Source organism: Corvus cornix, chromosome 8 (genome assembly GCF_000738735.6).
Source record: "Corvus cornix cornix isolate S_Up_H32 chromosome 8, ASM73873v5, whole genome shotgun sequence".
NCBI classification, from domain to species: Eukaryota; Metazoa; Chordata; class Aves; order Passeriformes; family Corvidae; genus Corvus; species Corvus cornix.
The window spans coordinates 24,091,605-24,114,416 of NC_046338.1; the positions used below are offsets into that span (position 1 = coordinate 24,091,605).

The 22,812-nt window shown below is 53.0% G+C and overlaps 2 protein-coding genes across 6 annotated transcripts; one reads left to right on the forward strand and one right to left on the reverse strand.

Annotated features, from left to right (window-relative positions):
* The first annotated feature begins 1,731 nt into the window (after nt 1–1,731).
* On the forward strand, nt 1,732–9,717 carry RGS4 (regulator of G protein signaling 4). 5 transcript variants are annotated; one of them, XM_010409304.2, is made up of 6 exons: nt 1,732–1,841; nt 2,339–2,563; nt 5,281–5,385; nt 6,374–6,435; nt 7,163–7,329; nt 7,840–9,717. In XM_010409304.2, exons 3-6 carry the CDS (start codon nt 5,291–5,293, stop codon nt 8,089–8,091), a joined length of 576 nt encoding a protein of 191 aa, XP_010407606.1. In that variant the 5' UTR covers nt 1,732–1,841; nt 2,339–2,563; nt 5,281–5,290; the 3' UTR covers nt 8,092–9,717. The 5 variants fall into 5 exon arrangements, with proteins under 5 accessions (XP_010407606.1, XP_010407605.1, XP_010407604.1 ...); XM_010409303.4 differs by lacking the exon at nt 1,732–1,841 and adding an exon at nt 2,158–2,226; XM_010409302.4 differs by lacking the exon at nt 1,732–1,841 and having other exon boundaries at nt 2,214–2,563.
* A 731-nt stretch (nt 9,718–10,448) lies between these two features.
* Nucleotides 10,449–22,752, reverse strand: RGS5 (regulator of G protein signaling 5). Its single transcript, XM_039556564.1, has 5 exons — nt 22,616–22,752; nt 17,397–17,507; nt 15,128–15,189; nt 14,834–15,000; nt 10,449–14,324 (listed from the first exon to the last, which is right to left on the reverse strand). The coding sequence occupies exons 1-5, from the start codon at nt 22,657–22,659 to the stop codon at nt 14,163–14,165; spliced, it is 546 nt and encodes a 181-aa protein (XP_039412498.1). The 5' UTR covers nt 22,660–22,752; the 3' UTR covers nt 10,449–14,162.
* Nucleotides 22,753–22,812: the final 60 nt, after the last annotated feature.

The following is a 22,812-nucleotide window of genomic DNA, read 5'->3' on the forward strand; positions in this document are numbered from 1 at the left end:
TCTGTGGCAGTGGTGGGAGGGAAAGCTCCCATTCAGAGCCTTGTCTTCCAGCTGCTCGGGAGGCAGCAGGGATGAGGCGGGGGGGGCGAGGGATGCCACGGTGGGTACCACAGACGTTTATGATCCTGCTGGCTCCTGTGAGCCCCTGGGTACCTCCAAAGCACTGCATGGCTGAGGGATGGCCCAGCCCCACCCCCAGCCCTGCATCCCAGCCCATCCTCACCGCTGATTTCTCTATGAGCAGGTGAAGCAAGCCAGGGATGACGTGCCAGGCGTAAAACGTGGCATGAGCTGCTGCTTCACTGACTGGCAGGGAGGAGGAAGAGATTTTGGTCTTGAGCACAGCACAGTCTGTACCGTGGGAGAAGAGGCCTGCCTAAGATGGTGAGAGATGGAAGGGGGTGCTTTAAACTGGAGACCAGCTGGAGTAGCTGAAAGGATATTAAACTGCAACAGCTGGGAAACACAGCTTAGAGGAGAAGCAGTGCACAAGCCCAAACTCCTCTCATGAGGGCCAGGCTGAACCAGTCAGTGCTAATGAACTGCAAAAAGGGAAATTTCAACTGCAGCACTTCTAGGAGTCTGCATGCCCAGTCCAGGGAGGATGGTCTTAATTGCAAAAGCTCTTTAGGCTGGCTGTTGTGATGGCAGTGTCAGAAATTCCTGATTACAGCCTGCTCACATGGAAATTGGGGAATGCAGAAAGTGACCTGATGTTGACAGCACAAGAGTCTGAGTGTCATTAGAGACACGCAGCAAACGTGCTTGCAATTCACAGAGAAGTGTGACATTCCTAAATCTGGCTATACAACAATTTCCAGACAAACTGCAGAATTTTTGTGTTCTGCACAGAAGTTCCTTGCCCTAGCAAGCAGCCTTTGGGACCTGCCTGAGCCAGAGCTCTGACCTTGCCAGAGAGAGGGGCTTGACTGCTTGATTGTGTCAGCCAGCTGAGCTCTTGAATTGCTTGAATGAAAATGCTGCATTTGACACATAACCAGCAGTAAAATTGCACACATTTGATATTCAAATTAAATGAATTAGATATTTAGTAAATAATTAGTTACGTTTTTTCCTGTTGGCTATGTTCTGCCCTTTGACTTCTCCCCAAACAGAAGACACCAGAGATCTTTGGTACCAACTCTGCCAGTGCTCAGTTGCTTCCTATGGATCCACCCAAAAGCTGTCAACTCACTGACACTAAAAGGATGAGGGCATTCACTCAGTTAGTTTTACACTCCCTGAGCTGGAGCTGATTTTTAGTCAAACAGGGCAGGACTTGCAGGCACATTGCCTCAGATTTGGCAGCAGGACAGTCACACTCCTAGAAGAGTATTTTACAGTTAATTAGAGCATTGCTCTTCAGCACAATTAATGATCTGGGAGGATGTAGTATGCCAAGGCAGGTAAGCTCATCTGGGATTTGGACTCTCTGTGCTGCTGGCTGTAGGCTCTAGAGACACAGGAGGGAAAAGCTCATCCTGCAACTTGTGCAGATTGTGGACAAAGTACTGAAAGGTTTCTGGGAGAGGGGCTGCAGCAGTGGGTAGTGTGGGCGGGCAGCCTGCTGCTAATCAGTAGCTCCTTTATTTCACAGCGGGAGCAGGACTTGAAACGCGGCAGCCCATATGCACGTCCGTCTGCCCAAAGCCTTCCCCCTTTGATAATGATTGTACAGGCTGTGCTGAGCTGCAACTTGATAAATATCAGCCAATTCTCTCTCTCCAGAGGGGCAATTGCCTTTTGCACCATCCAAGGGCTGAGGACAAGGGGCGTAGCTGAAGTCATTCTGTTCTCCTTGGGACTACAGCAGAGCCAGGGCAGTGCAGGCACCCCCACAGGTGTCTCATGGGTTCATTCTTTAGCACAAAGTACCCTCAGAACTGCTTCAAAGACTTTTCTGGGAAGGCACAGTTAAGCCTTTTATTTTAATTAAGAATCTTTCCTTGGGGATACCAGAGTCCCAAGGTCTGGCTTTTGATTTTGCAAATGCAAATGGAGAAGGTGTTGCAGTGATACCTATATCTAAGGCAGATGAGTTGCCAACCCCCTAAATTCCTTTTTTCCACGCATGTACGTGAGCTATCCTCAAATCATGTCTGTTCCAAGACATGCATATTTTATATTCCAAAAGTGATTTCACCCCGCTGAGCTTTTGTTACAGCCTCACCAAAAATATATATTCACATGACTCTAGAATAAAACAGGAAAGTCTCATCTGCCTGGGTAGTTCCCTGCTGAATTTACGTTCTTCTTTCCTTAAGAGCTCTATTTTCTGCATTTGTTGGGATTACGGTAACCTTTTCTGTTTAAAATTCTTGTCCCTTTCTTGATCCAGGTTACTTTAAATAGAAGAGGAAAGGAAATTAACAGAGGAACCAACAAAGCTCAGCTCACTTCTCAGAATTGATTCTCTGACCTTTTTTACTATCTGTGTCCCCCCCCGAAAACCTGCTTTTCATCTGCACCATTCCAAGCTCCTGCAACAGAGGAAGTCCCCGAAGCTTTTTCAGCCCTTTTAAAAGAATCCACCTCTGCAGCCAGACACAGAGCTTCATTTCGGGTAAGGTTTTCAATCTCTCTCACCCTTTTGTCTGGGTTTATACGTCACCCTCTTCCTCTTGGGTGGGCAAAAAGGGGACGGGTGCTGCTGCTGTGCTGACTCCTGACTGGGTCACCCAGTGCTGCTGGGCTGTCTGGGCTAGGCTATAAAACAGAGCCAAGGCAGCGCAGCTGGCTCACAGACCAGACTGAATTCTGCAGCCGGCGCAGACCCGTACGCAGCCTCTGCCGCCTCCTGCGTTGTTGTTTTTCCTGGAATACTGATCCGACCTCGGGAGCAAGATGTGCAAGGGACTCGCTGCGCTGCCAGCCACTTGCTTAAAAAGGTACTGTTTATTTCTGAGCATCTGGTAATGGTCTTATTAGCCCGGAGACACGCTGATGCATTGCGCTTTGTGTCCGAGGCAGGAGGACAGATTTGGCTCTGATTATTTTGTAAGATTAGATACAAATGATTGCTTAGAGGCTTTGGGGTTTTTTTTAGCTAGAAGCAGAATTGCAGAAAGATTTCGTCCTGAGGTGTGGGAACTCTAAGCTGTCTTCCTTCCCATTGTCAAAACCAGCAGCTTTTAGCATAGCGTTATTTTGATATTCCTGTCAGCTGCTTCTGCTGCAATCTTTGCACCCCTTTTCTCCTTTGACTCCTCTCTCTGCTGAATTTTTTTTTATTATTTTGAGGGGGAAGCAAGGCAGAGAGCATAAAAATTAAGGATTATCCCCCGAAATGCATTTCAAGTGCAGAAACCCAGCGTGGAAGGACCAGAGACCCGTCTGCCAGCAGGCAGGGATGCGGCACCAGGGGTCAGCCTGAGTTCCCTGGGTGATGGTGAGGGGCCAGGTCAGGCTGTACCCCAGTGCACAGCACTGTGAGGCTGGTGTGGGGCTCATCACACCCCTATTGTGTGGTGCCAGTCAGGATGGGCTGAGCTGTAGCCCTGCCATGAGTGCAGGATCTGACTGCACCCCGGTGTATGGGATCAGCAGAGCAGCACCTGCACAGCCCCAAATGTGCCCTCAGCAGCATGGCCTGCCCCATAGCCCAGCATGAGGGGTCTCTATGCCTGCACAAGCCCTCCTTGAGGGGTGTTGCTCCTTTCAGGTGCTCTAGGTCCTGGAGACCCCCAGGAGGGAGGCGTAATGCTCCCTTCTCATCCAGCCCATCCAAACTTGTGCAGGTCTCTGATGGTGCAGCGCTGCCTTTCTGGCCACTCATGCCTCCAGCAGCACTCCTGAGGCTGCTTCCCAGCAGCTGTGCAAGGGGTTGGGAAAATACGAACAGAGACTCAGCTGGCTCCCATCTGGAGGATAAAATTTCCTGCTCATGGTTAGATTTGAAAACAAGTGCTGAAAATGCAACAGAAAAGTGTTGACACTTCCCATTTGCAGGAACATTTGATGGGGATTAAAAAGAAAAAAGAACATCTGAAAAAATGCAAGGAAAAATAATTCACGTTTTTTAACTGCCTCTGTCCAGGATTCCTAACAAAATCCCTCTCTCCCAGAAATCTGTGGGACTCACTGCAAGCAGCAGTGTCTTGTTTCCTCCTGCTGCCACCCTCCTGCAGAATTGAGCAGTCTCTTCTCCTGGCAAGGAGCATGAGAGTGCCAGGCAGCCCAGAGTCCCCATGTGTGCCTGGGCAGAGCCTGGATGTTGGTGTTGGCCACAGGCACCCTGCTCTAAGGCAGCTGTGAGTTCCCTTTGCTCTCCCCGAGTGCTGGAGCTGTTAAGGAAGCATTTCTGAGGCAAGCAGTGAGATAAGGTATGGCCAGAACTCCTGACAGGGTGCTATGGCTGGAGCAGAGAGCAGTGCTGGAAGGCTGAGCAGCTACCAGAGCTCAGCCCGTGGCATAGCCTCTTGCTCTTTTCCAGGCTCAGATCTGAGGAGAAGGAGGAGAATTTCCTGCTTTACTCTGTCATTGCACCTTGGGGCAGACCAGGGCTGGCGCCCCTGAGCAAACAGGAATGATTTACCCACCCCTCATTCTTAAACTGGAAGGGATCCCAGAGAGGCACCAAGGCCAATATCAGCTGCATATCTAGAAGCTGCTGTGAGGAAGTGATTGTCCTGAGCACAGTAGAAGGTGGAACAAAATTAAAGATGAATCTTCAGAGGAACTTGCTGTGAAGCAAGGGAGTAGCTTGCAGTCAGAGTGGGCTGGTTGCGGTGAAGATCTTGGCTCACCCCCTGATCTCACCCCACAGTCTTGCTCCAAACCATTGACTTCTGCCCTTTCCTCTGTGTCATGGGCTTGGTGGGGTGGCCTGGCACGGCCCTGCTGCTCCTGGAGCTGGGTGACAAGGTGGGGAAATGGCAAGGGCTGCAGGAAAGGATTAGTAAGGGTATAAGAACCACACATTGGCAGCTGGGCAACTCAGCTCAAGGAGAGGTGACACACAGCACAGTGATGATTTTCTATCACAATGTTTTAACCGTAAACAGTAGGAAAGCAGCAGCTTCTCCCCCTTTGCTACCTGCTTCCAGGCTGATGACCTTCTTCGCAAGAAGCTGTTGAACATGAAAAATTACTTCTTTGACATTGTTGTATTTGTTTAGAAACAAAAATGTGCATTATGCAATGAGTGAAAAATCAGCACTGGAGTCACTCTCAGTGACCTGCATTTGTGTCACTGAGTAATGCTGGAGGAGCCTGTGCACTGAGGAGGCTGCAGAGGCAGTGCAATGCATTGTCTTCATCTCCTTGATTTTTTTCTTCCAGTGCCAAAGACATGAAGCACCGCCTGGGCTTCTTGCTGCAGAAGTCAGATTCCTGTGACTACAGCTCTTCCCAGGGCAAGAAGGAGAAGATATCTTCAAGCCAGAGGTAAGAGCAGATGCAGTCACGTAGTTAATACCAGACTGGCTGCAGCATGTTTACTCCTTCACCAAACTGGACTCTACTAACACCACCACTACTGCTTCCCAGCTCCTCCTGGACACCTGTGCTTAAATCTAGTGTGGCAATAGCACTCAGGTGTTGATAGTCCTGTCAGCTGACTGTCAACACCTGTGGGCTTCAATTTCCACAAAGAATGCTGAACTAGAAGTCCCTTCCTGCCACCACTTCTGTGATTAAATAGGAATGTGCACAGGGGAGGGAAGTCTCCTGCGCAGGGGAATGACTCCATCCCAGACCCTGTGCAACTGGACACATTGCAGAATCAGCATCACTGCCTCTTGGAGCTGGATTTTTGCAATGGTCCACACAGCTGCACAGAGGTGTTGGCACAGAAAACAGCCAGCAGCCTGTCAGGGCGTCACTGCTCTCCCCGAGGTGCAAGGAGATGGTGTTCTCTCCAAAGAGGACCCCAAAAGCCAAGGTTTGCTCCTGGAAAAGATGAATCCTAGGACGTTCTAGTATGGTGGGGAAATGAATGCAGGATGTGCTCCCCATGTGTTTTTAGTTCCCACATTCTTTTCTCTTCCACATAGCTACTGTTCCCCTGACAGGTTAAAGGAATCAGCCCTTTGGAGTTCACTGATATGACCTCTAAGAGTGATTCCAGGTCTGTGCTCCAGCAAGAGATGCAGCCAAGCACAAATAAATATAAATTCCACAGCAATTTTTCCAGGAAAATTCCTTTCTCACCCGTGGCTGGTGATGAGGATTGCAAACCAAAATTTCTGTATATTAGATCTGGGATCCCTGTGGGTATCTGTAAAACAAGCTGATATTTCATTCTCAGCCTCTTGTGTATGCTCTTACAACAGTCAGGGAAAAAGATTTTTCTAGTGGTGCTGGGAAACAAACCAAATTTGTCCCTTCTGTTTTCTCTTTAACTCATCCCCATGTTTCCATTGTCTCCTTTTAGGCTTAGCCAGGAGGAAGTCAGAAAATGGGCAGACTCTTTGGAAAATTTGATCCATCATGACAGTAAGTGAAGAGGGCTCTTACGCTGCCTGTAGAGCATGTGTGCTGCAAGAAGTGCTGAGAGGGGACATGGGACATTATCTTGTGTCTCTCAGGGACACACAGGAGCTTTTTCACCCTCTGGGAGGGGTGGGGAAGGGGCCTCTTGCTCAGATCCAAGGCAAGGATCAATCCCAATGCATCATGAGTGTGGTTTTGCCCTAGTGCTGAGCTGTCTCTTTTGTGAAGGCAACTGGTTTAGCCCTTGTGCAAGGGGAGTGCAAGACCGGGACACACAGTTAATGTGGGTTAAACAAGAACCAAAAAGTGGAGATATTGTTTGCAGCTGAGCCCATGGGAGACTTTGTCTTCCCATCAGTTGTGGGCTACACTGATGTCCTTGAGGTTTCCTTCACATTGTTCCCATGGCCTGAGACTCTGTGGAGTGTGCTGGCTGTCTCCTCGAGGCCTCCTGGGAACACATGAGTTGCTTGTGTTCCCCTGGCAGGGACACTGAAGGTCACAGTGGGGGAACAGGCAGCTGGGGTCCCACGTGTGACACCCCCGTGAGGCCTGTCTGAATTCCAGCCTCCCTCAGCATGCATGAGCTGTCCCCACTGCCAGCCCCAGGGAAGCTCTTTATTCAGCTCTGGGAAGGAGAACCCACAATCACTGCTTGCCGGGATTCGGGGATGACTGTCCAGGGACCAACATTCATACCTGACCTGGTTTTCCCCTAAACAATCCATAGGAGGACTGGCTGCTTTCCGTGCTTTTCTCAAATCTGAGTACAGTGAGGAAAACATCGAGTTCTGGGTTAGTTGTGAGGAGTACAAGAAGACCAAGTCACCAGCCAAGCTCAGCCCCAAGGCCAGGAAGATCTATGATGAGTTCATCTCAGTGCAGGCCACAAAAGAGGTACGTGCACAGCACATTCCTTGGGCAAAGGCACCACCCTGAATTCTGCACCAGCAGCACAGGTAAGCAGAGATCAGTAGTTTCCCAAGAGATGAAGGCTTCTGCTTCTCTGCTAGTTAGCAAGGACAGGGTGGTTTTTTAATTGATTTTGTATTAAACTTGGATAGAAAGAAAGTGTGTTTAGCTACAAGCACATGGCTATGCCATGTACACACTCAAATGGGAGAAGCCCAAGAGGCCTATGATTCCCAGTGTTCCAGCTGCTCCCATGCAGTTTGAGTTTCCTGGCTGGCTGCATCCCAGAGGGATGTGTGTCAGTCTCCCCTGGCAGTTCTGGTAGCAAGGATCACTGGTATGCAGCTGCACAGGTTCTGATGAGGCTACAGGGTGTCCAACAGCCATTTCAGACAACTGCTCACCATGCACATATGGTAGAGGCACACTTGGATTTTCCCTTTCCTACACCACTTCTGGGACAGGTTCTACTTACACTGTCCCTTTGGCCTACAGGTGAACTTGGATTCGTGCACACGAGAGAAGACAAGCCACAATATGCTGGAGCCTACACTGTCCTGCTTTGATGAGGCTCAGAGAAAAATATTCACCCTCATGGAAAAGGATTCTTACCGCCGGTTCCTCAAGTCCCCTTACTACCTGGACTTGGTCAGCCCACCTGGTGCTGGCTGTGGGCCCGAAAACTGCAAAAGAAACCACATTCACACCTTAGACTGCAACTCCAACATCATCTCTCAGTGCGCCTGAACCTGCAGCAAGGCAGGGGCGGGGTGGGCTCTCACAAGAATATACGGCAGCAAAAGCATTCATTGGCATGAAGCAACAGAGCTGTCTCCAATAGCTGTCTAATGTCCCAGTTGTATCCCATGTCATGCAACAGCCAGCATTCGTAACCCAATCCAGGCTCAGTTTGTGTAGCAAACCCTCCTCTGACTCGGTCGGTGTAGGAGCGCTGGGGTCTGTGTCTGACAGGAGAGCTGGGGGCAGTCACTGCAGGCGTGCTGGGGCTCTGCCGAGCCCTGCGAGCCCAGGATGGTGCTGGGGAGCTCGAGCTCAGCCCTGGCTCTGCCCACGGAGGGACCAGACTGGCGAGGTCACCGTGAGATACCCAGCAACGTGCAGGGCAAAGAGGAAGCTGAGGGAAGCACTGGGGACTGTGATCTCCCCTTTCTAATCTGCAAAAGCTTAGGTGAGAAGGACTGGCTCTGGTCCTTAGCTGTTCACAGCTCCCAAATGTCTAGGCTGTCAGGAATGTTTGCTCAGAGCTCAGGCTGTGCTGCATTGCAGTATCAGGCACAGGAAGAGCTCCTACTCTTTCTTGAAGGGAGACCAAAACTTTTCGAACAGCCTCCCTCAATCATCACAGCCACAATTGCAGGGAAGCTCAGCCTCCCTCAGTCATCACAGGGAAGCTGTTCCCTCTGGCCACTGCTCCCTCTGTAGCACCATGTTTATGCTGGCCAAAGATCTTTCCTAGGGCTGTGCAGAGCTGTCACTTTGGGGGAGGCTCATTATTTCCTATATTATTAATTGTGACCTTCATGCTCCCAGGTTAAGTACGCCAGCGGAACAGAACAGAAACCTGTTCCTTCTCTCCCAGACTGACAGGTGTATATTCCTAACTCTGGGAGTGCCATTTGGATTCAGGTTTGCCTGTCCTGGCTTGTAAGGCGCAGTTTATGAGGGAATAGGACCACAACATCTGGGGAGGAAAGGCCCTGCTTGGGAATACTTGAAAATGTTGGAGTCTTTGTGGTGTTATTTATGTATTTCAGTAGTAGCATGGCTCACTTTTCCTGAAGATGGTAGGAGGAATGTGTCTGTCTCATTACTGCTCCAGGGCTTTGCCAGAAGGCAGCTTACTTTTTAATTGCTGTGGTTAGACACGGCCCTTGCTGTGGGCTTCAGCACTGACCTGCAGCTGGAAGCACAGGAGGTGGCTGCAGGACTTGCTGCCCTGGGCTGCAGCACCAGGTATCTCACTGTCTCCCAGCCCTTGGTCTCTCCCTCATTAGATATTGCTGCTCTGGCAACTGTGTATTCTGTGCTCTGCATCCCAGTCCAGACAACAGCTCTCACACCGGGGTTTTGGCATGGCAGGAGGAGGCTGTGGCTCTCCAGGCCCATAGAGAAACTTCTTTTTTAACATGTGCTTTATTTTGTATTTATTCAATGTACTAATACCTATCACCATGCATGTTCAGCTAAGAGATGGAGAGGCTTGCTAAAGTGCTGAACATAGCCAAGCATGTGGCTATGTTTTATTTTCCCCTGGTACTGGGAACTCTTGATTACTATTGAAAAACTGTATCAATATTTAAATAATGATGAATGCATTCTAAATAAAAATGTTTGTGTTAGTCCCTTCTAAAATGCCATTATGCGAACCAAAGGAAATGCATGGAGATCCAACTCATTGGACAAGGTTGCTCTAAAAAGTTATGTTACAAGTGGCTTCACTCAGAGATTGTTTTTTAAGTCACAGAAAGGTGAAACAGCTGCTGAAACAACACCAATTACATCCTTCAGACACCTTCAACACTGTGAGCCTGGGGGCTGTGGGGCTTTTGTGGGTCTATGCCTTGCCAGACCATCAGCTCAGCATGGGGATCACCCATCCTTGCCAAGGATCTGGGGTGAGTGTGAGTACTCCCTTGACAGCTTTGGAGTGGGGGACATCAAGGAGCCCCTCCTTGCTGCAGATTCTTTCCAACACCGAGCTCCAGAGCAGAACATATTTTATCTCAAAGCTGAGCCTGTCCCTGGGCTGAGCCCTGTGAGTGTAGAGAGCAGGGACGGCCCTTGCTCAGCCCCTGTGGTACCACAGCTACTGCTGCTGGAGCATGAGCTGGCCCTGGGAGCCACAGCCTGAGGCAGCAGTGGGACTGGGGGTGCCTGTGCTACACTTTTGGAGTGTGTCCTCTGGATCAGCTCCCTGGGGTGATTCCCTTTCCAGTTTGCTGAGAAACCACTGCATCATTGCAGCAGAAGTTCTCAGAGGCTTTTGGTCTTGCCAGGGCTTTTGGGCACAAGTTTTGGGAGTGTCCTGTAGTGGGTATGAAAACACTGCACCTTCAGTGCGAAGAGACAAAATGACCAGTCCATTGAAACAGTAGCAGAAATACATGTTTATGTGTAGATTACTGAGTGGTACATGAATATGGGTTAACACAACTCCTCGGTGCACACCAGCACCTCACATCTTCCCCACATGAAGATCTCTGGTGGAAATCCCATGGAGAACTTCAGACTGAAAACCTGCAGCTCACGGGTGTGAGGGGCTGATGCGCCCTCCTGACCTTGCTCCAGCCCTTGGCCACAGTGTGCAGCACCCTCCATGGAGTGACCAAGGCCTGAGGGGAGCCTGGACGAGCTCTGGGACACCCTCAGCCACTGGGCTTTGGCAGTCCCCAAGGCTGGAACTGGGCAGCATTGGCAGAGTCCAGCCTCAAGCCCCCAGGGCAAGAGCTGGGTGGTTCACCCTGTGACTGATGAGGTGCGAGGCTGCGGGTCGCTGAAGGCACCATAAAACACACAGCAAACCATCCCCCGGTGTTCATCTGAGGTGTTCAGCTGCAGGGAGCCCTTTTCCACATGTGCCTATGGCAGGGAGTGGGCGCCAGGGCGGCGTGGAGGCAGTGCCTAGTGCCCCGTGCCCCTGGCTGCAGCGTGCGGTTGCCTTGCCCCACGGCAGAGATTGGGGTCCCTCGGGGAGCACGAGACCTGCCTCCTGCAGCAGCCCAGGTGCCAGGATGGCACACAGCAGCCACAGGCACAGGGTGATTCCAGAGGATGTTTTGGAAGATGCACTTCTGTGTTTGCTAAGGTGGATGGCCAAGGTTTCCCCCAACAGGGTCTGGGACCACGCTAAACCCATGCACCCTCATCTCTCTGATGGACCCCAAGCGCCACATCCAGAAACTCTGGGTTTTGGCTCTCTGCCTCTCAGAGGATCCAGATGCCCATGTTACCAGTATGTATACATGTGTATGTGTATATATGACTCCAGGAATACAGATGTACATGTTGTGTATATATAGTGCTATATATGCCAAATTTCACGAGAGCTAGAGTGATAAAATACATGAAATATTTCCTACCAGAATATGATGGTTGGCATCAGCCCAGGAGTAAATACCTCTGGGCCTGTGGAAAGCTGGGCCATGGGGTTGGTACAGGTGTTACCACCTTTCCAGGCAAGCCTGCCAAATGACCCTTCTACACAAACACAACTTCCCAAGAGCTCCAAAATGCTTCAGTGGCCACATTTTATGGCCACCCAGTAGATCACTGGCAGCCCCCAAAGTAGACTTCCAGCATTTTAGCAGAAATTGAGCCAGGGAGGGATTTCCAACAGAGCTGTTTCATCTCTCCTGAGCCCAGCCTGCACCTTTCTTTTCCACACATACATACCTAGACACCTTCTCCCTGCCCCACGTGTCGCTGCTGCAGCAGTGACGTCTCAGGGTTTGATGGTGCGTAGCAAGACAGCCTCCAGCAACATCCCGACCTTATGGCGGTGGTGGTGGCAGCATTTAACTGTGAAACATGTGAGGGAATCTGGAAATAGCTGCCAAAGGATTAAGCAGAAATGAAAGATCCAGGTCTTTCTGCAGGGAAGCCTGTTCAGTTTTGCATTTCTGAGTCACGCTGTAAATGGGGAGCTTGAACATGCTGAACCTACTTGTATTGACACCAGTTTATGGAGATGTTGGGAGGGTGCAGGGAGCATGTACAGGCAGAGGTGGGGGGAGCACCCTGCAGCAGAGGGGCTGGCCAAGCCCCCCATCCCACACCCAGCCCTGCTTCTACCTCCCTCTATTGCCCACCTCAACGGTGGGCACTGCTGGGGGGTCCTGTGCCCTTTTGATGGGACCCTCCTGCTGCTCATGGGCTCCCTTGGGCTCTTTAGGGCCACCCAAGCCACCCTCTGCATTCACCCCAGGGGAATGCCTGTGAGCATCACCCCTGCTGCTCCAGCACCGACTTTCCCAGGCCTTTTGCTCCAGAGCTTAAAAAAAAGAGTCACGTTTGTGACTGCCTCCATCCTTCCCCTGCCTCCCTGCTCCTGCATGGAAAACACAGCCCATTTCCTGAAGCTCAGGATGTATTTTTCTTCATTGCCATAGTGACAACATGTAAATATTTGGGGCTGGTGGGGTTTTGATCAGATTTTGAAAGTCTTGAAGAGGCTGGCAAATCCGTTGTTTATGTTACTGCATTTTGCATGGAGCCCCATGACTTGCAGAGAGGCTGAGCAGCCTGGGGAAGGGGGCTGGTCTGGGATGCCTGTGGGCAGCATGGCCATGGATATTTTGCTGGCACCTGTCAGGTTGCAAGCCATGACCCTGTGGATGATGCACCAGGAAACCAACAGGGGGATGAACCATCCAGGCCCCGTGGAGCAGGGGTTTGTCACATTTCCCTCAAGGCTGGAATGAGACCCTGGCTGCTTTTCATGTACGCCCTTGCCCCATCCTCAGGTGTGATTTATTCTGCTAGCAGAGGGCTGTCTTTGAACTATTAGAAAACAGCTGGTCCTTTTAGAGACAGCCTGTGGAAACACATGTCCTGGGCAGATAGTAGGAGACAGGAGAGAGAGATGCAGGCTACACAAACTCAGCAGAGTCTGCACTCTGTTCTAGAAGCCAGGGAGTTATTTTTCATGTTTCCAATAACGGGTTTGAGTTTGCGTTTGGTTTTTTGGGTTTGTTTTTTTCAAATTGGATGTGAACAGCTGGAATTTCAGCTTTCTTTCCCCCCAGCATGACTTTGATCCTTCCTGTGCTCGACGCCCCTCTGTTGGGTTTGTGTAGAAGTATTGCTTTGGCGTGCCTATTGAAGAGAGAAGCGACTGGAGCAGGAGAGCCCTGCGGCAGCCCCTGGAGCTGCCATCCCAGCACGCTGTGAGGGCTGCAACCAGCACTGGGATGGGGCGTGGGATGTGCACTGGGAGCTCAGGGCATCACACAAAGGTTGGAGCGAGCAGGAGTTCTGGGTTGCTAAACAGTCCCAGTGTTTTGGACCAGCAGGTCTCGTTTTATCCTCTTTTTTTGTGTTTAGAGTGAAGCAAACAGGCTGGCTCCAGGTGGAGCCGCTGGGGAAGCAGTGCCACAGGCTCGCTCTGCTCACCCCTGGTGCCAGCCAGGCGCACCCTGCGGCACCTGGTTCTGCCGTACAGCGGTCCCTGCCATCCTTGTCACAGTGCCATCCTTGCTGTACGGTGTCACTGCTGTCCCTGCCGTGCCCCCGTCCCTGGACAGCTGTCCCTGTGCCTGCTGACTGGCTGCTTTCTGAAGACAAGGTGATGCCAATCAGGCAGTGGACGTGCCTCACCTGCCCCTTGGCCAGGGAGGGGAGCACCTGCAGGGTACCTGGGCAGTGTCAGCAGCGCCTGGGAAGTTGGGAGGAGGGAGCGAGCCTGGGCCAAACAAGCAGTATGGGCAACACTGGGAGAAAAATTGTCATGTTCTAAGGAGTCCTAAGAAGGCAGAGCTGGCACCTCAGAGCCTCCAGCTAGTGCCAAGCTCTGCAGCACCAGGGATGCACCAGCTGGCCAAGTAGCTCCTGGTCACTGCAGAGCTGGGGCTGCTCCCTCACCCTTCTGGGTCCCAGCTCCAGGGAGTTTCTGCAAATTGGTCTTTTGTGGGAGAGGAAAGTGATGGTGAGAGAGGAAACACCAGGATGTTTGACAGTCCAAAGCATGGGGGGAGGTGTTTAGCAACACCCCTGGGTGCTCTTCTAGGGTGGTACTGAGAAAGCAAAGCGGCTGCAGGAGAAGGGGCAGTGGGGACACCTCGCACAGCCCTGCTGCATTGCTACTTGATTAACTCATGATAAAACTCCGACCGCACAAATCTGGGCAGGGAGTCTTTTTCCATCAGGGCAAAGATCCTCTTCTGGGCCATGTCAAAGCTGGTTGGTGATGGCTCCACCAGGTTCTTCATGGTCACAGCCTTGGTGAAGTGGTCGATGTTCACCTGTGATGGGAGTGTAAGAGGGGTGGGAGCCTGCCTTTGGAGGGCTGAGTGATGGCATCTGCCCTTGCCTGCTGTGTCCCACCAACAGTCACACAAAGGGTGAGGGGAGGGACTGAAGCAGGTTCATTTCTCTGGAAGAATTATTGGTGGCAAAGCTGTCAGGATGAGCTCTGTCCTGCTGCAAAGCTAACTTGGGTAGGAGGATTACTGTACCTTGTCATCCCTTATGATTAATGTCACACCTCTGTGGGGGTGGGGGGGACAGGGAGGTGTTGGGGGTCTCAGTGGCTAGAGACAGCCCAGCAGAGGCTGAGCGTGCAAACAGGGGCTCCACAGCTGTGAAGGATGAGAGTGCAGCACGTGGGGATGGGGCTGCCCCTTGACAAGGCTCCAAGTCCCTCAACCATGGCACGAAGTGCCCTGCAGCCACCACTCTCCTTTGGGATGGAGGCTGGCAGGGCAGCAGCCTCATACCTCCCAGTACCATCTCCTGCCCCATGGCCACTGACCTCCTTGGGTGCCTCAGTCTGGATGAACTCCTCATAGATCTTTTTGGCCTTCTCTGCCATCTTCACAGGGGACTTGGTTTTCTTGTAGTCCTCGCAGGCTGCCCAGAACTCAGCGTTCTCCTCACTGAACTCGGAGCGCAGGAAGCTGCGGAAGCTGGCGAGCCCATCTGGGGGGCAAGGAGGGGTGAGCCCTCACTGAGCGCTGGTGGTGCAAGGGGGGCCAAGCCCTCACTGAGCACCCCAGGGGACATGGAAAGAGGGGAGGTGACCAACCACAGGGCAACGTGAACTTACAGGGGTTCTGCAGGAGTTTCTCCAAGGAATCGCGCCACTGCAGAGCCTCCTCCGGAGATGGCCTGAGGAGAGTAAAGAAAGCTCAGGTAGTCCATGATTACCCCATAGCCCTAGTCTGGGCTCCAGGTTTCTAAATAATCCCTTTAAAACCGGGGAGAAATGGAGTAACAAGTTGCAGAGACTTTCAGAGCGGAGGCAATGGTCTGGGGATGGAATGGGGATGCTGCTGCATCACAGCACAGATGCCCTTCTCCTGGGGACAGCCAAGCTCCAGGGAGGGTGAGGATGGGGTGGGGAGGGCGAATCTCCCGTGCTAGAGCAGAGATGCGGCTGGCCTGCACAGCGAGTCCCCTCTGCAGCCACAGGTCCCCTCCTCACCCCAGCGCCCATACACGGGAGGGCAGCACAGGGGCTCTGCAGGCGGCTGGGAAGTATCCCTGTGTTTTCCTGCTGGGCTGGGGAAAGATGCTCCCCGCTGGCGGGGCCACAGGGGCTTGGTCATTCCGGCCCCGTGCTGCTGGGGCCGGGGTCAGCGCCCTCCACTCACTCCCACAGCCCGCCCGCCCCGTTCCCACGCCCTGCGGCGGGCGGGGTCACCGGCCTCGGCACCCTTCCCACTGGAATCCTCCAGTGTTTTCCATCTGCACGGTTTTCCACTTTTTTTTTTTTTTTTAAATATATTTTTTCAGTGTAATATTTGCAGTAAGACTAAAGAGTTTGGGGGGGGGGGGGTTTGTTTGTGGTTTTTTTGTTGTTTTATTTAAGCCCCGAGGAGTTTGACCATGCTGCCCTGGGCTCACAGGTCCTTCCCTGCATCCCTGCCAGTGTTGGCTGGAGGGCAAGGGAAGGCCCCCTGCTCAGCACTGAGCGCTGGGCTGGCTGTGGACCATCTCCACTCCCGGCAGGCCGTGCTGCCCTCTCTTGTTCTGCTGCTGCAGGGGCCACACATGGGGGCTGTAACCCCCTGGGTGAGCAGAGCATCCCTGGGGCTGGGGAAGGAGCATAGGCAGGACAGCCTGTCCAGGTCCTGGCGGCCCAGGAGCTTCAGCAGTGGGTCTGGGGGAAGTGCAGGCACTGCCCAGGTGGCTCCAGCACGGAGAGCGGCAGGAATGCCAGGCCTGCTCAGGGTGGAGGCCAGCCCTCACTTGTTACCAAACCACCAGCACCCAACAGTAGGGACCACGACAGGGGGTTCTTATCCTTCACTTTCTGGACCTCGAATTGCATTTGCACTTCAAGGATCAAAGCTCTCCCTGCCTCCATGTTCCTGTCAGGTGACTTCTCACCCCAGTGAGGAGGAGCATCACTGCGGCAACCTAACACAATCCAGATTTCCTGGAAACCACCAAATTCACTTTCCCATTATCTGAATATCCCAGGGATGATATTAACTGCGAGTGAGATGCTGACAGGTGAGTGATGCCAGGGCTGCGCAGCGATGCAGCGTAGGAGAAAACAACTCCTCCAGACAGCAGGGAGTGCAGATGTTCTCCGGCTTTCTGCGGGGATGGCTGATGGAGACAAATGTGTCTCTGTCACAGAGGCATCTGGGGCATGGCAGCAATGGAGTGAGGACCACACAATCCATCGGGCTCTGCCAGCCCTGCTTGGCACGGGCAGCTCTCGCCAGGCAGCGCTGTGGCTGGCAGGCACTGTGCTGGCAAATGTCCCCCTGCATATCACCCCCGCACCCTGGATTAGCAGGCAAAATAATTAATGTTTCATATGCTTTAAATAATGTTGATAAGCCAATATTATACACCAGCCCAGTGCTGGAGAGCAGTGGTCAAGCCAAAGGCCATAAGGTGAGGAGATGCCATCATCACAGAGCTGCCCAGAGCCAGGCATTGTGCCATGAGGTTGTGCACCCAGCTCAGGGACACGCTGCCACCCCAAAGCCAGATGGCTGTGAAGGCTGGCACCTCTGGGCTAAGGCAGGTGACTCAGAGAAGTCCAAGTGCCATATGCCTCTGGGAAAACCTTTATCGAATAACACGAAATCTCATCAAAAGAAAATTGAGTTTCCATGGGAAATCTAGTTTCCATAGAGCTGTATTGCCTGACATGTCTCATGCTGCCCTGACATAACTTCCTGAGCCTGCACCTAGCAGGCAGGTCATGAGGAGCATGCCACGAGCTGCCTGCCATGTAGAGCCTGCTGTGCTAGGCCACAGCAGGGCTTCAGCTCCTCTGCATCCCAAAAGGGCTTGTATCCACCCCACTGGCTGGGCACAGGTACTATTGCAGCCCAGCCCAGTGCAGTACTCACTTCTGGGCCTTGGGTGGCTTCTCCGGCTTCTCAGGGTAAGGGATGATGAAGTCAATGGTCGAGTCAGGCTTCTGGAGCAGTGTGCCCAGCTTCGTCTTGATCTCCTTGGCCCTGCAGCAGGGGAGGAGCAGAGACAGGTCAGGCAGAGGAACGGGGCAGTGGGACACTCACAGTCCCTGCCCTGCACCCACTGTAATTAACTCCAGATGAACAAATGGACCCTGATGCTGTAAAGGCTGTGCCTGTCTGCGGCGTTTCAAAACAGGCGCTGCGCATTAGCGGCAGCTCTTGATCTTGATCTCCTCGCTCTGTCCCCATCTGTGGCCAGTATAATTGTATCAGCAGAGCTGTCAGGCTGCTCTGGGGCTGAATTAGGGACATGTGTGCAGCACTCAGTCTCTATAGAGATGAGCTTGAAGCAGTGCTGGTGAGGAGGAGAAGGAGCCGCCTTTGGAGAAGAGGCTGTGTGGGTGCTGTGCTGGGTGTTGCCTGCCTCACGGTCCCAACCCACACTGTGCCCACCAGCCCCACACTGCTGACAGCACTCAGAGGCTTATAGGTATAGATACATAGCATGCTTATCAGTAATAGATAAGTCTTATATCTGCAATGGTCAGGGTCCCATAAACAGGCACCTCCTGGGTGCTGCCTTCTCTGGGCAGAGGGGGAAGAAAGGTTTCAGGAGCTGAAGACTGTCAAAGGCTGAGTGCCAGTTCCCATTGCACCGAGGCCACACTCCAGACCTGCATTTGGAGGATGCAGAGAAAAGGCAGGTCCTGAGGCTTGACATCAGGCCCAGATGTCTCCCAAAACATTCCCTTTCATGCAATACAATTTATTAATTAGGTCCTGAGCATCCAAAACTGCTGAGGAGGCTCCCCTCTGCTGCAGCTCAAGGGTGGTAGCAAGAGCAAGCTGAGCTTTTGCAGGGAACACTCAGGTGTGCTGCATGAGGCTGAAGAAATAAAGGGCTGAAAACAGACCCCCCCAAACCCCATCTTTGCAGGACAGGACTTTTCTCTGGAACAGCAACACTTGGTGGCTTCCAGGTCATCTTGCTGGCACAGGAGATGAGGGAGAGGGGACAGACTGCTCCTCACAGGCCGACTGGGCTGAGCTTTCGGCATGGCTGGCAAAGCTGGACTGCAGCTCCCTGTCTTCAGGGCTCCCTGCAATTTTCCTCTCTGCTGTTTATTTTCACAAGCTCTCTGGGGATATCACTCCCTTGCTATGTCTGCTATTTCATTTCAATTCCTTTGATTTTTTTCCCTCCTTGTAAAACTCTCTCTCTGTGTTTTGGTTTCCACCCGCCAGTCCCCATGGCTGACATTTGGAGACCTGGTGCAGGGTGTCTGCTCTGCTCCCTGCCAGCTGCCCCCCACTTCTGCTGCAGAAACCTACCTCTGACCAGCTACCCTTGCATGGACGTGGGCAGCAGGACCAGCCAGAGAGAGCAGCCCAGCCTGGGGCTGCACAGACCGCCCACCATGGGTGTAGGGCATGGGGCAGCGCACACCCAGAAACCCAACTGTTCACAGACAACATCAGCAGCCACTGGGACAGTTTCGATTGCTGGTACTTCTGAGAAAACTTGAACCTTGGAAAGCCCAGGACCTCAGGAAAAGGGTGACAAGGTTGCCATGCTCCCACACTGAGGTGTCTGGGACAGGGATCCTGCCCTTCGTCTCGCTGTAAGTAAATACGTGAAATGCAGATAAGCGCTCAGAGCCAGAGCTGGCTCCTGATGTCCTGGGGCTGGCTCTCCGGCATGCCTCAGCTGCCCCTTGGCACCCCGCTGGCCAGCACTGCTATACTGGGACCCCCTGGCATGGCCCTGACCCGTGGGGATGGCACAGCTGCAGAGATGGGGAGCAGGTGAAGTGGGCAGGAACTGCAGCCCTGTTAGCACCAAAGCAGTGGGTGGATGCAGTGGGTGCCACAGGAATGCTGAGGGGACAGGGCGGCCTCTCCCTTGGCTCTGCTTTCCCATTCATCTGGGCTTGTGGCCAGAGGTTCCTGTGGGGAAGGGGACACATGGGCCCAGGGAGCATTTCTCAGGAGGGGCTGAGCAGAAATGCTGGGTGCCACCTTGTCCCACTCCCTGCCATGGCTCAGAGCTCAGGAGGGACGAGTGGGGATGTTGCCATGGTCAAGCCACAGCCAGTGCCAGGTGCTGTGCAGCAGGGACAGTCTCTTCCAAGCAACTGGGCCATGTGTCAGATCATAGGGATTCATCTGGCAGGAGCAGGGGGGAAGAGCAAGGGGGCTGTCCACCTCTGAAGCAAGGACAGTGGATACCAGCAGTTCCCGAGCAGGCAGAGGGATAACACAAGCTGTGCTGGGAGCAGGGGCACCAAGAGTCAAACATAGCCCATGATGACCCAAGGAGGTGGGAATACAGGACCAGGGCTCTGCTGCTGTCTGAGCAGCACCTGAGGAGCCCTTGCCCTGGTGTGGATGAGGCCAAGACATGCACAAGGTCTGGATGCAATTGACGGTGACTTCACACAACAAGTGCTCAGACCCGGTTCAAAATCTTGCTCTCTGACTCCCATCCTCAGACAGTGACTTATGGCCAACAGCTGTCAGCCTCCAAGGGCACTGAGGCCCTGAGCAGCCCCAGCTGAGCCCCACACCCTGCACACAGCTGAGCGGGGCTTCATTTAAGCCCAGCCCCTCCCTCAAGTTGTGCTGGACCTGTCTTGCAGCTCCACTGCCTGCTGCTCCCAACGGGACACTTCGGGTGGCCCCATCCTGTGGTGCTATCAATGGACCATCAGTGGGTGCCCACCCTGCTGGAGCCCTGCAGGTGTGGGGAAAGCAGCAAGAGCTTCCCCCCTGCACCAGAGCAATTCCCTGGCAGTGGGACCTTCATGAAATCTGTGGAGACAGCAGAGATAAGGACGGTTGTTAAAAGGAAGCAAGGAAGGACAGGAGCAGGCTGAAAGCCTGCAGGCTGAGGGAGGGAAGGGCTATTTAAAGATACCATCCTGGCGTCCTCCAGGAGATGGATTACAAGCTTTCAAGCAAGGCTTCAGGGAAGGCTAAACAACAGGGGGAAAAAAAGCAGCTGTAGACAAAAAAGGCATCTTTTAAAAAAATCCCTAGCTATGGTTGAGTGAGAAAAAGCAAGAGGACTGTAAACGGTGGAAGGTTAACTGTGAGAACACGTGGGAGCAAGCCAAGAAAAAGTCTGAGAAATAGCTTCCAAGAAGCATTAATAGAAAATATGGGCTCTGTCAAACATACCAAGAGCAAGAAGGGCTGCTGGGGAGGGCCAGGAGAGACTCCAGCTTTAAAACCAAAACAAAAATAGAAGCTCAAAGGAGTTTAAAGCCATAGCTGAAAGCTAAAGGTGATGCTGTGCCCAAGGGCAGGGAGGTACCAGAGGAAGTGCCCCTTGACAGGGAAAAAGGCTCCAGAGGGGATTTGAGGAGCCATAAAGCTGCAAGTGTGATGCTGTGTGGGCATGTCAGTGGCAGCTGTGTCAGACCCGTGGTGGACACATGGACAAATATGGTCTATTGGAGAGGAGTCAAGGCAGCTCTGGCTGTAGGAAGAGATTCCTTTCAACCTATCATGCCTCTCTGAAGAGACTGGCAAACACGTGCTGTGGGGAGAGTCAGGGGGTACTAGCCCCTTGGGTGTGCAGGGGACCCTGGATGGGCTCTCCAGACCCCAGGCAGCTGCAGGAGGAAGGTCAGTTCATGGGTGACAGCGTGGGGATGGTGCTGGGGGAATGCAGGCTGGGACCGTGCTGTTCAACGTCACGAGCAGTGGGAGAAGGGGGCCAGCAGCTGAGCAGCAGATGTTGCAGCCCCTGGGTATGGCACTCGGGGACAAGTTGTGAGGAGCTGCAGGAGGGTCTCATGACACTGGCAGGGAAGCAGCTGGAAAGCCTCGTAGAGCAATACAAGGTGAGCCACATGGGACAAATGCAGTCCTAATTCTGTGTCTCAAAGTGTAAGTGAAGCCTTCCAGAGTGAGGATTTGAGGGCATAGCATATGAAAACATCAGCACAGCAGCAGTGGGAGAAAATCTCTTTTAAGAAAGTTTTTTAGTATTAGAAAGTGTCAAAAGAGTGACAACAAGGGTGACAGAACAGAAATATGTGGACCAACCACAACTGGAAGAGCACTCTTGGCTGCCCGTGGCAAGGTGAGCACGGATTCATGAGGATGGCTGAAAGACAAGTTTCCAGCAAAGAAACTGTCACAGGCCTGTGCTCCTGTTCGTGCCTGTGATGAGAATTTGCCTTTTGGGCAAGCAGCATCAGCCCCCAATGGCACAATTTCGGCTGGAACTTCTCTGGAACTCCCCTCAGGGCAGTGAATTTCCCACTGTCACTCTCATCCAAAAACCAGTGCTAAGACATTTGCAGGCATGAGGGAATCCTCATTGAGGGATTCCCTTGAGTCTTCTAAGTTTCCTCCTTAGGTGAAGCATCCAGTGCCCTACTGCTGCAGTGAGACCCCAGATGCCCTGCACCTCTGCTTCTCACTGGACCCCCTCCAAAGCCTGTGGGAGCAGAGGAGAGGGCAAGTTCCAATCAGCATGGAAATGGCCAGGGGCTGGAACCTGCCTGGGCTCCCAGGGGTTGAGAAGAGCCTCTGCCACCATCAGGTGCAGGTTTTGGGATGAGCACCAGGGTGGATAGGGCTGAAGATGAGGATGGGTCCCACAAGGGGGGCAGAGCTGGTGCTCTGCACAGAGGTGAGCCTCATGAGAGGGGCCAGGTCTGGCTATTCCATATGTGAGCAACATGCAGGCAATTAAAAGAGGATTTTGAGGCACTTTGGAGACAGGGCTGTTTTCACCTCAGAAAGGTGAAACCTCTGTCCTGCTTTTTTCTTCCTCTCCTCCCCCATGCTTTGCAGAAATTAAAAACTGAGGAAAAAGCACTCCTGCTCAGAACAGTGGAGGGGTGGGTTTGGAGCAGCCCAAACTCACCCAGCAGATAGATTGCCAGGGCAGAGTGCGGAGTTTGGGGCTGAATCAGCACTCATCCCACCAAGCATCCCAGCCACTCGAAGCACCCACCGAGCCACCCCCAGCAAGCCTCCCTTCCCTCCCCATTCAGAGCTGGATAATCCCAGTCCCCATAAGAGATGCCCATCACGGGATGTGCTGCAGGAAGAGCCCCTGTGCCCCCAGGCGCCCCGGCAGAGCCCTGCGGGGAGGCAGCCGCTGGCAGCCCGCACATCCCGGCCACTCTCACCTCTCCAGGCACGTGTGGGGCAGCGCTGCTAATCCTTTGCACATCTTGGCAGGCTGTAGTTTCCTCGGCCGTGAGAAGAGTGTGAGTGATGGCTAAAGCAGGCAGCAGAGGCTCCGTCTGCAGCCCAGCTCCCTCCCTCGTTCCTATATAGCGCCGGGAGCTGGACCCCCGCCAGCCCCGTATCCAATGCCGGCCGG

Bases quoted from the DNA above. Each gene is read 5' to 3' on its own strand.
- RGS4 (XM_010409301.3), top strand. From the start codon at position 2,845: ATGTGCAAGGGACTCGCTGCGCTGCCAGCCACTTGCTTAAAAAG. The intron at 5,386-6,373 runs GTAAGAGCAGAT...GTCTCCTTTTAG, and splicing joins AAGATATCTTCAAGCCAGAG to GCTTAGCCAGGAGGAAGTCA. The intron at 7,330-7,839 runs GTACGTGCACAG...TTTGGCCTACAG, and splicing joins CAGTGCAGGCCACAAAAGAG to GTGAACTTGGATTCGTGCAC.
- RGS5 (XM_039556564.1), bottom strand. From the start codon at position 22,659: ATGTGCAAAGGATTAGCAGCGCTGCCCCACACGTGCCTGGAGAG. The intron at 17,508-22,615 runs GTGAGAGTGGCC...CCCCTGCTGCAG, and splicing joins CCCCACACGTGCCTGGAGAG to GGCCAAGGAGATCAAGACGA. The intron at 15,001-15,127 runs GTAAGTTCACGT...CTTGCCCCCCAG, and splicing joins GAAACTCCTGCAGAACCCCT to ATGGGCTCGCCAGCTTCCGC.